Source organism: Pimephales promelas, chromosome 25, assembly GCF_988280905.1.
Source record: "Pimephales promelas chromosome 25, fPimPro1.hap1.1, whole genome shotgun sequence".
Taxonomy (NCBI): Eukaryota; Metazoa; Chordata; class Actinopteri; order Cypriniformes; family Leuciscidae; genus Pimephales; species Pimephales promelas.
The window spans coordinates 5,705,115-5,717,399 of record NC_142793.1 but is presented as its reverse complement, the minus strand read 5'-3'; the positions used below and the strand labels follow the sequence as shown (position 1 = coordinate 5,717,399).

Below are 12,285 nucleotides of genomic sequence, written 5' to 3'. Positions count from 1 at the left end.
TCACACATTGTATTTCTCATGCGGAAAAACTATTAATAATATATTTAATATACGCAATTTCTCTGGCCGCGCCGCTCTCACGTGAGAATCAAGCGCGTCTCGCCTGGAGTTCAGCAGTCGACCCTGCTACGCATCAGCCAATCAAAAAAAGAGAAGTGCTACTTAATAGCCAATCAGAAAAGGGCACTATTGTATCTGGGTAAAATTTAACGCAACAACCAATGAAAAAAAGCATATCCTGGAATTGTTCATATGATTCTGTTACAACATCTTCCGAAAGTTTCTTCACCCGTCCCACAGATGAAACTAATCACTGGAGCTCCGAACATCACTTGGAGCACGGAGTAAGTCATGATCTCCTGTTTTAATGTTACAACAAATTCACAACTTGTTTGACAAAAACTATGACAACTTGACTGATGTAAGATGAATCTTTCCCGTAGCGTAAGCTAGCTTACGCAATGCTCGTTCCCTCATCTAGAGAGAACCGAGGTTACGTTAGGTAATCGATTCGTTTCCCATTTAATTAGTATCAGTCTGTAACTTAGACAACAGTTTTACAGCCTGTTCACTGACAACACCTGCTCAGAACAAGTAGTCTAGGCCTAGTCATCTTATTACACGAATCACGATGACTGACATATTGTCACATTATAAACATCTCTCTCTCCAAATAGGCTTAATAATTTTATTAGCACTAGATAAATTAAAGTGTATTGCATAGTCGATATTATAGGTCACTTTTAAAATCATGTCATATTTTATAATTATATCCTGGCCAAGGATGCATTAATTATTGCTTCTGTCTTTCAAAGATGTCAGGAAAAAAAACAATTATAAAAAAGCTCATTCACCCTGAGAGGAAAGCCCCCTAAAAAGGCCAGTTTAGAGGATAATTTGCTGATCTTTTTGCAAAAAAAAAAAAAAAAAAACCCACAAAAATCGTAGATTAATTTGTAAAAATTATATATATATATATATATATATACATATATATATATATATATATATACATACTGTATATTCAATGTAAAAAAATAAAATGGAAATTCAAATACAGACTGATATGTGTAATGCAAATGTAAAAATATAATGCAAATGCAAATTGTTGGATAATTATAAACATGGTATTTTGCTTATTTATGCATTCAGTGCAGTGCAGAAAATGATAAGGTCTAAATGTAACTGGCCCCTCTAACAGTACAACTGGCCCCAGCTTGGCCCCCCCAGTTGAAATGGTCTAGAACCGCCACTGTGTGTGTGTGTGTGTGTGAGAGAGAGAGAGAGAGAGAGAGAGAGAGAGAGAGAGAGAGAGAGAGAGAGAGAGAGAGAGAGGAGAAATGTAACAAAGTTTAATATTGTTTGTAAACTGTGTTTGAGAGAGAGGAAGGTGTTCAGAGAGTCTGTAGGATGTTAAGCTGTTATTTGTTTTATGGACTCAATGTTGAAAATTTAAAACATTTCAAACACACTGTTGGCAGAAGTGAAAAATAAATAATTTTATGAAGTTACAATTTTGTTTGATTCCATGGTGTATTTTACTGAACATGAGTATTTACAATGCAAATTATTGTAATTTACTGGCAAATACTTATCTTGTCTTTTCATTTTATTAAGATCAGATTCTGCATGTAAAATTAAAATAATAAGGTGACTTGACTTGCACTTGACTTAACCTACTACAAGACTTGACTTGACTTGACATAGCCTGTGACTTGACTTGACATAGCCTGTGACTTGACTTGACTTGCCCCCCCCCAAAAAAAATACTTGGGACTTACTTGAGACTTGACGGTTAAGACTTGAGACTTACTTGAGACTTGCGTGACCTGCGCCCATCTCTGCTCTAAGTTTTAAGACAGTTCAAATGGAAGTTGGGAATTATGTGTTGTTTGAATAAATCTCCTAGGAGAAATACATCAAATTACAACGCATGTGTTTACCAATCACCACCATACTCGGTGTGCATGAAGTCAAGACATTGAGGATGCTCAATTCCGGACGGATTTTTGATATCTCGAACGGTTTGGCCGTGGCGAGGAAAATAATTTTATGACTAAAAAAGGACACATAAAATGTGTTAACTTTGCTCGTTTTACCTACAGTTACAAAACATGCCACGTATATTGTTCTTGTCAAGCCGATCAACTTTCTAATTAACAGTAAGAAGTTTAGACCAAAAGAAAGTCAGATATTGCAGTTTGGATGTGTATCTTGTCTCTATCAGTGTCTGTATGGGGAAGAGGGAGGGGGGGGGGGTTGCTGGTGTCTGCGTTTATGTGTGTGTGTGTGTGTGTGTGTGTGTGTGTGTGGCTGACTGTAGATTTTTTCTGCAAGTCCTTATCTTTTTGCATAACAATTTTGTATTTTTTTAAATGACAAAATATGCATATAACCCTAATCTTTTAAATGTATAGTTTGCTTTAAATAAAAGTAAGATAAATTGGTAAACTACAAATTGGTAATTGAAGCTGAATGAATTTAAAATTAATGTGCTATATTTCAATACATTTGCTTTCCTTAATATTGTAAAACACTAACCTCATTTATATGTGTGTGTGTGTGTGTTTGTATGTATATATATTTTGCAAAGCCCTCACTGATGCAAGCTCTTCTGCACACTTCTCTTCGACAGTCAATGCGGAGGTTAAGTTTTTGCACGTCGTGCAAAATAACCCTCTTTATATATATATATATATATATATATATATATATATACTGTATATATATACTTAAAAAAGCGGGGGTTAAGTTTTTGCACGTCGTGCAGAATAACACTAAAGGCACCATATATATACTTAAAAGTGGGGTTGTTAGTTTTATCTACAGTTACAAAAATCGGTATATACATTGTACTCCTCAAGCCGTACAACTTTCTAATACATAGTCATTAGCTCGGACCAAGAGGAAGTCAGATATTTTGGTCTGAATATGGTGAGCCTCTCTCTGAGCCTACGTCCCTGTATGGCAAGCCCTTTTAACATTTAAAAGCTAAGTTTGCCTGTCCGGAATTAACATTGTAGATATCAACAAAGTCTTTCTGTCTAGTCGTTACACTTTGGATAGTTTGTATTATCATTTAAGATATCTGTAACATAATTGTGACTAGTCGAAATGACAGAGTATGGCAAGCCGTTTTAACATTTAATCATGAAAGGGCCAAAGCCTTCGGCACCGCCACCCGGGTGCCTTTAGGTAACTAAAGGAACCGGGGTTGCGGTGCCTCCGGCTTGGGCCCGCCATCGCTGCTCGCAGCTATATTTATTATTAGGCCTATTATTATTATAAAGCTAGTATTGTTATTAAATGAATATTAGGAACTACAATTAATTTGCCTTGCCTAAATTTACAACGACATCACCTCATAACAATTGCAACAACACACGCACTAATCCTCTAAGAGAATGTTTTTAAAACAGACTAAAAAAACATCCCACATCAAAATTTAATTGCAAGGTGATCCATTCACAAATTATCAAGTGTGCTCGTTTTAACAGACGCAAAATTCAATTTCCTACAGATCCAAGATGAAAACGGCATCGTTGTTCGTCAGTATTTGTTTCCGTAACACATTAACAAAACGTTTAATGACACCAAAAACAATACAATTACTAAATAGTATTAATAATAATATCACTAAAATAGTATTATAGTTACCGTTATCATCGTCGTCTCTGAGGGAACGCGGCGTTAATGCAGATGGCGAAAGCAGTCCGTTTTTACTTTCACTTTCAGAGATTGAGCGCGTTTGCATGCGACGACGTTCTTAACCTGATTATGTTGAATAAACTTGACAATGCATGTGGTCATGTAAACGTTTCCTTTATCAGAGTCAAGTCATAAGTATAAGTATAAACCGATCGACTCAGCTAGACGTTTGGCCCTTGCTCTTGTTTCTATCGGCATTTAAAACCCATTAACCCGTACTTCGTGCTTACTGAAGTGCGCAGAGAGCGCACTGGTAGGGGGACACATATCGCAAACTCCGACTTTTTCTGTCCCAAGAAATTATTAAAACGTGTTTTCATCTCGTGCAGAAATAGGCCCTAGTCAAAATGCTGCATGTAATAGCATGAGGATAGGCTAATGTGTCCGTAAATTTCCCGTTGACAAACAAAAGGATTAGGATCTTTTTTTTTTTTTTTTACCTCACAATACCAGGAAATAACCTGATCCTATTAATAAACACTCCACCTTTGCTAGCAAAATAGAAAAAAAAGATTCTCGTATATAAAACGAAGTAGGCTAATAAAACAAGCAAATTAATGAGTAGGCTAAATAATCAAGTTAATAATCAAATAAGTTAGCCCCGCCCCCTCACGATAATATCGTGTATCGCCGATCTCACAGGCTGACGATAGGACGATATGAAAATGGAGCATATCGCCCAACACTAGAATGCACTTCCTTCAATGCCCTAGTAAGAGGCCACGCCTACCGGTAACGGAGCGCGTTAAACAACAAGTCTCGGCTACTAGTGAGTCTCCGTGATGAGTCTGCCCAGGATTTCGAGATTGCCCAAAATGTCCGTGATTCAGCTTTTGCGTTCTACAGTCGTCATTCATTATGTTTACTGTGGCGAGCAGGACGAGGACGAGGGCGTGATTACTGATGAGAGACACCTGTGAGATGCACCGGTCTCGTATCTCTCACGGAGGAGCGGGAATTTTCTTGGCAATGTTAAAACGCACATCTACCGATCACTTGTTTAGCGTTCACGTAAACACTACGTTCAGATTCACCAATCGGAATGAATTCAATTAGATTGAAACAAAAGCTGTGCATGTAAACAATGAATGGCGACTGCAGAAAGCAAAAGCTGAATCCCGGACATTTTGTACGATTTCGACGGCCGGATAATTTCTGGGAAAAAGAGGATGAATGGTAACCTCTACTATTCAGCTGCTATTCAGAGGGTGGAAAGCATGGTAATTTGAAAATACTACAGGTTCTCTCCTAATACAAAGCTTAATCCTTTAATAGTTAATCCTGAAAAAAAACATGTCTGGTACATGTTTGCATTGGAAAAGAACATCCCCTGAAAGTACAAGACAAGTAACAAAACTATAACAGTGGTATCTGGGGATCACAGCAAAGAAAACAGAAAACATAAGTTTGGCTTCAGCTTGAACTCCGTTTGCGTACATATATTTACAATTCATTTTTTTGCATGGCCACTTATACAGCTATCTGGAGCTGGTCTTAACCTTTGATCCGTGTCTGTATTGCAGTTGGGAGAAACGTGTGGACCAGCGTGGACGGTTTTACTATGTGGATCACAACACCAGAACCACAACATGGCAGCGGCCCACAGCCGAGTCCGTGCGCAACTATGAGCAGTGGCAGTCTCAGCGCAGTCAGCTCCAGGGAGCCATGCAGCAGTTTAACCAGAGATACCTATATCAGGTAAACAACATGACCTCTGACCTCATGAGCAAGTGTTTTTATTGATAACCCATTGCCTACCGTGTGCACAATCTATACAGTAGTGGGTAGTTTTACATTATAGAGTAACTTACCCAAGGCTCCAGACTGCGACCAAAATGGTCGACATATTCAACCATTTTTTGAGAATGTGCGAGTTAAAATTTGACGTGGTCACATTTGTGCTCTCACAGTTGGTCACGCTCTCACTCAATCGGTGTATTCCTGCCTGCACTTGCTTTACGGACTTATCTAATCTGTCACGTATTATCAACTAGGCCAAATCGGCTATTCTCCCGTAGTAGTTGTCGGTGACAATAGAACGTCAAGAAGTAGCAGTTTCACACCACAAGATGTATTTTTCCAGCATGTATGTTAACCATTGATTGCATTATCAGGAGTGTGACGCTCAAATCAAAGCGTTCAAATCAAGTGAAAGCACACCTTTGATCGACAAAGTAAATATGATTTCCCACAAAAAGTGCTCAAAATGCACAGAATAAGCATGTCTGGAGTCAGAAAAGAAAATGAAGAATCAAAATATTTATAGAAGATTTACCCAAACAAATTTTTAATTAGTCAGTTTGGCTGAAAGTATGGTGTATTATAATAAACAAAAAATATGATATATAAAGTGTCTTTTAACTCTCTCCAGGGACCCCAGACAATAACATTTCATTTTGTAACAGAATAATAATAATATATATATACAGTATATATATATATATATATATATATATATATATTATTTTTTCCTAGTGAAATTTTAGTCTGTTTATTAATGTTTTTACTCAACATTTGTGCAGTTTTTGGAGGATTTTTGATATCTTTTGAAATTTCTATAAATAAATAAGTATTTATTTAAATAGGCATTTTTTTATACAAAAAACAGCATTTTATGTCAAATTTACTTTATAAAAGACCCAGATTTCTAACTTTCATTTATGGGGATAACATGGATAATTTTAAATGATTTAATGTAAGATCTTAGCAATTTTCTCTAAAAAAAACTCTAGATGGCCATAGACCTCCACCATAAGCTATTTTGTTATGTGATTAACCAAACTACATATCTTTTCACAAGTTTTTTCCAGTTGGATTTATATCTAAATATTATAAAATACCAATTATAATACACAAAACAAAAACTTTTTGCCAAAGTTTAGCATTTTTTGTACTGACAAGTTTTTCAATTATGTTACTTTATGCTTGGAACCAAACCTGACCAAGACTCCAAATTTTGGAGTCTTTAGTTTTTATAATTTATTTCAATCATCTGTTATTAATATAATTCTACAATTTTAATTCTGCAATTTTACTAACTGTAACACAACAAAAAAGTTACAGAGATAAACAGTTGTATTACATATTGAGTAAAAATACATGACATGAGCAAATGCAATGAACTGAACAGCAATAACAAATGGGCAAATAAAGCAATAAAAAAATAAAAATTAGTTAAAAAACAGTGAATGGGGAAAAAAATCAAACAACTAGGAGCAACAATTGGTGGTCATCACATACAGTCTTTTTTACAGTGCACTGCAGGTGTTTATGCGTCAGTGCACTGCAGGCAGTATGTATAGTATAGTTTTACAAATGTATTATTGTGTGTGTGTGTGTGTGTGTGAGGGTGCATTGTGGATTTATTTTTTTGCATTGTTGGAAGTGTGTCTGTCTATGTGATCTGCGTTGTTTCTTCGTTGTTTCTGATTTTGATGATGAATTTTGTGTATTCACTATGCGGGGTCTCCAGGGACCCCGAAGATAACAAGTGTCAGCATTTTTTTACGCTAACATAAAAACAGATATCATTCCAATATATATATATATATATATATATATTGGTAGATCTAGACAGTGTTAAGAGGCGTAGACGTTTTCATACCATTTGGACAAAAATATATATATATTTTTTTTTAATTCACCAAAAGTCATTTATGGGTCAAATAGATCCCGAAGATAACCAGAAGGTTAATGTAATACACAGACAGGTAGCCTATAGGCTCTAGCACTGCCCAAATTAAACCTAAGTGTGCTTCTTTTTTTTTTCTTCTCATCCGCAGAGTTTGCTCTCTTGTAAACATGACTAAAACGACATGATCTGAGCTGTTTTCTTGATTGTGTTTGTTGTTCACCATTTACATGCATACACCTCTCCATGTTAACAAACTTTCAAGACTATCAAGTTTATAAAAACAAATATAGTTGTCTTTGTAAAAAAATGCTCACTCATATATAGACCATTTCACAAGATACAACTGATACAGCGTCACAGCACCGGCTCCAAAGCTATAGACCATTTCACAAGATGTAAACAACACTGGTCCAGAAACACTTCCTGTTTCAGTTTGTAACTGTTTTCTTTATTTCACATGTAAAGAAAACATCTTAATGATGTTTGTTTAACTTTTTGATTCAGTTTTAAATGTTCTGTTGGTTGTATTTTATCCCAGCTTTTATGTAGTGTTAAAAAACTGAAACAGGAAGTGCTTCTGGACCAGTGTTGTTTACATCTTGTGAAATGGTCTATAGCTTTGGAGCCGGTGCTGTGACGCTGTCCAAGCGCTTTCGGTGTGAATACGTGCGTCTGCAGCTTCAGTGGCGATGAAACGCAACAGAACGCCATTGCAGTTGTATCAGTAGCTGCTGGTTAAAGTCCCTATTATCAGTCACTTACACGCTCATGACGAACTGATTATGAAACGCGCAAATTAGGATTTTTTAAAATCTTTTTTTTTTGGTTTACATTTGATAGTTAAAGATTAAAACATTTGGCCAACATGAGGTCTTGTCACTGTTTTTTTTACATCAGTGCAAAACAAATCAGTTACCTGACCTATAGGTTACCTCGGTTCTCTCTAGATGAGGGAACGTGTATTGCAATTATGCTTAATTTTCTATTCATTGTCAACACAGTGCAGCAGCTGGCAGACCTAGAGCAGGCTGTCTAGCGTGCTCATAGGCTGCCCTCCGGGAACAGCAGCATTTTAGTTTTTGTCCGTTTTAGTCCCGTTCATACTCTTTTTAGTCTTGTCTATTTTTGTCGACGAAAACCGATGACATTTTAGTCTAGTTTTAGTCGAGGAAAGACAGTCTAGTTTTAGTCATTGAAAATTGTATTTTAGTCTCTTTTTAATGCAATTATTTAACCCAGTCAATAGAGTATAAATGTACCTTGTAGTATAACCAACATTTTCTTTTAGTCAAACCCATTTCAAACAATCTTGTCTTCTTATAGTTATCTTTATATTATTGATACCTTACAGACTTAAGAATACATCCATTCCAGACACGGAAGACGCTCTGTTTTGAATTTACAACATATTTATTTTACCAACCAAACAAACATGTTAGAAGTTGCCTACACAGATGATGAAATGAAAGTTTTTCCAAATGTTGTTTCTTCTTTTTTTCCCAAAGACGAATCCCTTTCTCTCCATGTAAATAGGTAAGCCTATGGTTGCCGGCAATGCGCTCCAGGAGCGGTGCGTGCATAACAGCCGAGCAGAGATCTACACAGTAGGCTACCTCAAAAACGCGACATAATGGATGTAGGCTCAAATTATTGATTTGAATTTAAAAATAGAGAATAAATGTTGTGATTGTGTGGTACAGCCTTAGATCAGTTGCGCACTGCAAACGCGGCACATGAAATAAATACAAAATACGAAATAACGTTAAATAACATTTCGTCTCATTTTGGTCAACGGAAATGAAGAGACTTTTTAGCATAGTTTTTATTTTGTAAACCACATTTAGTCTTGTGTTTATTTGTCAACAATATTGCAAAATGCATTTAATTATAGTCATTGTCACATGACCAGCATTTACGTTGCGTCTTGTCTCATTTTCGTCACGTGATAAAGGTTTGTTGACCACGATATTTAGTCATAATTTTTGTCGACGAAAGCAACACTAGCCTGACGTGACGTCACGTCCAATCAAGGGCGCTCGTGCCCTCACTAGGGTTGGGTCTCGTTTGAATTTGAACGATTCCGATTCCGATTGCTTGTTTCGATTCCGGTTCCTAACGATTCTCGATTCTGATTCTTTTAAGAGGCAGGGTCAAAAAAGTTTAGCTAACCTTGCTAACCAACGGTCTTTCTGAAGGAAATACTCCTGTCACAAATACTCCTTTTGTCACAAATTTTGCATTTTGCCGAGATTTCGTTATTTTTAGAAAAAGGAAGCGACACTTTGGACTGCCGACGTAAGCTACTCATTTTCGATTTGCGCGGTTATGCCATCACTTCTGGTAGACGCTTCTCCGTTGGTGTTGTTCAGCGGTTTCTTCTTCCGCTCGGCGGACTGTGAATATCGAAACTAGCAATCGAAATTTTAACTTTTGAACGATTCCGGGAAAAACGAAAAGTTAGTCCCGGTTCCAAATCGATACTCGATTTTCGATACCCAACCCTAGCCCTCACTGCGTCATGGCCCACCAGAATGGGCGTGGCTTAGCGTATATAAGCAGGGCTCGGAGGCTGTTTTCTGGTTTTCATCGACTGAATCGAAAGTAGCGCTTGTGGCGCGAGCACGGCAGGTTACGCAATACTCATTCCCTCATCTAGAGAGAGAACTGAGGTTACGTTAGGTAACCGATTCAGTCTTTTACGGGAGGTTCTCTCTTATTGTGTAAGTTTAGCTTACGCTACAGGAACCCTTTGACAACACCGTGTGCGCCAGCATCCACTTCATGAATCCCAAGAAATCCAGGGATCCCGGATAAGCGGGAATAAGCACATGTAGTAAACGCGTGTATATAAGCGCATATTTATAAGCGCTCACAGGGAATACAGAGCGGACACGGCGGTCAATGTATAAGCATATAGCACATGACCTGATACAGTGCAGCTCAACCAGAAGAGCTAAATCAAATGAGAGTGGCCTGCGCACGATAATACGCCTTATTCACGGCAGCGCCATCTTTGATTTTTAATGAGAATGACAGCGAGGCTGTGAGGGATAGGCATGCATCTGTTCAATGGGCTGTACTATTATTTAATGTATTTTCGTTTTGTTCTGCTCACGAAACACTGGAAAAATATCTTTCCAAGAAAGTTTAGTTGACAAAAAACTCCCGACAATATAAGCTGTGGAAAATTGTAAGTAATCTAGCCACTTTATTCAGCTTTTTACAGCGGATGGATGCCATTGGAAACATGGTAAGTCTATCCCTCACAGCCTCACTTTCATACCTGTCATGGCGCTGCTCTGAATAAGGTCTATACCAGGGCAGAACTGACCTCTCACTTAGACTGACAGCAGTTTCACCTGCAGGGCTGGAACTTCCTACCCTGGCTGCGCCCTCCTACGCACTTCCGCCCAATTTCATTTTACTTCAGTAACTACGTCTGGGATCGCTCCATATCCTTAGGTTTCCAGAAATCTATTTTTTGTAGGACCAATCAGCGAATAGAGGGAGTGGCTGAGAAAGATGACGTTGATGTAAGCGCGTCAGTTTGAGTTCAGTAATGGCAGCGGAGAAAGACGTGAGAAAAGCTATTCGGTCCGTTGTTGGTAAAGAAACTGCCGAATATACAGAATTTAAAGCCGGATTGTTGTCGTCTCACCTCTTGTTGCACAACGGAGGACCAAGTGAAGGAGGCAGAAAGTTTGGAAGTTTGTGCTGGGCAGTTCGTGCACGATGACCGTGACATTTTGGACGGACGGTTTAGCCTGGTGTTCGCGGTGTTCGGAAGCCCCGAGTCCTGGCTGCTAAACTATTGTTGAAGATCCGCTCAGGAGTCATGTCAGTCGCTCATATTCCCAACTGTATATTTACTGATTCTTGTGATGAATAGAACATTTTGGGCCCCTTTGTGCACTCGTTCAGGAGGTTGGTGTGTCAGTTTTACATGTTGTAAATCATACAAATTGGTTGTGATTTTTTAAAAATAATTGTCATAAATAAAAATGTGAAAAACCATACTTTGAAGATATTTGATTTTCAGTTTTAGATGGCAATGGTTGATTTGTTTAATAAAAAAAACTAAATGCCACATAAAAATGTACAAACACATACTTTGAAGACCATAATTAAGGTAATTAAGAAACAATAAGACGTAATATGAAAAATTGTTGTTTATTACACATCTGCAGATAGAGACAGACTGATCATTCACTGTAGCTGCTACAGCATTTGCGGCAGATCAGAAACGACCACAGCGGCGTATTTGTAATGATTAGACACAGCTAACACCGTTGACTGAATAATCACTGTCCTTCATGTCAAATATACATTTCGAATTAATAATTGTTCCTAGATTAACAAAACCTGCGGCGCTCGTTGACTGAAATCCTATTGTAAACATAATCCTCTGATCATTCGGACTTGTTGTTTCCAGCCATTTCGGCGCGTGACATACGTCACTCACGACACCCCGTTAGCGATTGGCTATGGCAGATCGTGAGTGACTTTGGGCAGATCCAATAGATTTGAACTTTAATAGTGAACCCGCCTACAAGGAAGGAAACGTTTTTCAATGGAGCGGTTCCAGACTCTATGTGGAAATGAAATGAACTAGAGTCTGGTTGAACCAGGCTAGGAACTTCCAGGTTATAAAGCCTGTCATTCATGTGTTCTGAATGGAGTGCCAATCACTTTGGGAACATAGCCATGTATAGGTTTGAGGATGACTTTCGAGTCATTCGGGCCAAACTCAAGACACGTAGCGCTGACAGGCAGCGCGTGTAAATCCCCCACGTATTTGACTGATGACGGGGCGATCAGAGTTTTGACTGGGGTTAGGGAGGGCGAGGCTTGAAGGGATTCTATTAATTGCATCGCAACAGCCACAGGTTCCGGCAGCATTTGAGAGCGGCGCTTCTTTCTGCACGGCCCTGCAAAGGGCGGAG

At 38.1% G+C, this 12,285-nt stretch overlaps 1 protein-coding gene across 2 annotated transcripts in view; it reads left to right on the top strand.

Moving 5' to 3' along the window:
• The window catches only part of wwp2 (WW domain containing E3 ubiquitin protein ligase 2), a 112,397-nt gene that overhangs the window by 64,772 nt on the left and 35,340 nt on the right, over positions 1 to 12,285 (top strand). For both annotated transcript variants that reach the window (XM_039656675.2, XM_039656674.2), the window contains exon 10: positions 5,232 to 5,406. In XM_039656675.2, coding sequence (XP_039512609.2) covers positions 5,232 to 5,406 — 175 coding nt within the window. The remainder of the gene's footprint in view (positions 1 to 5,231; positions 5,407 to 12,285) is intronic.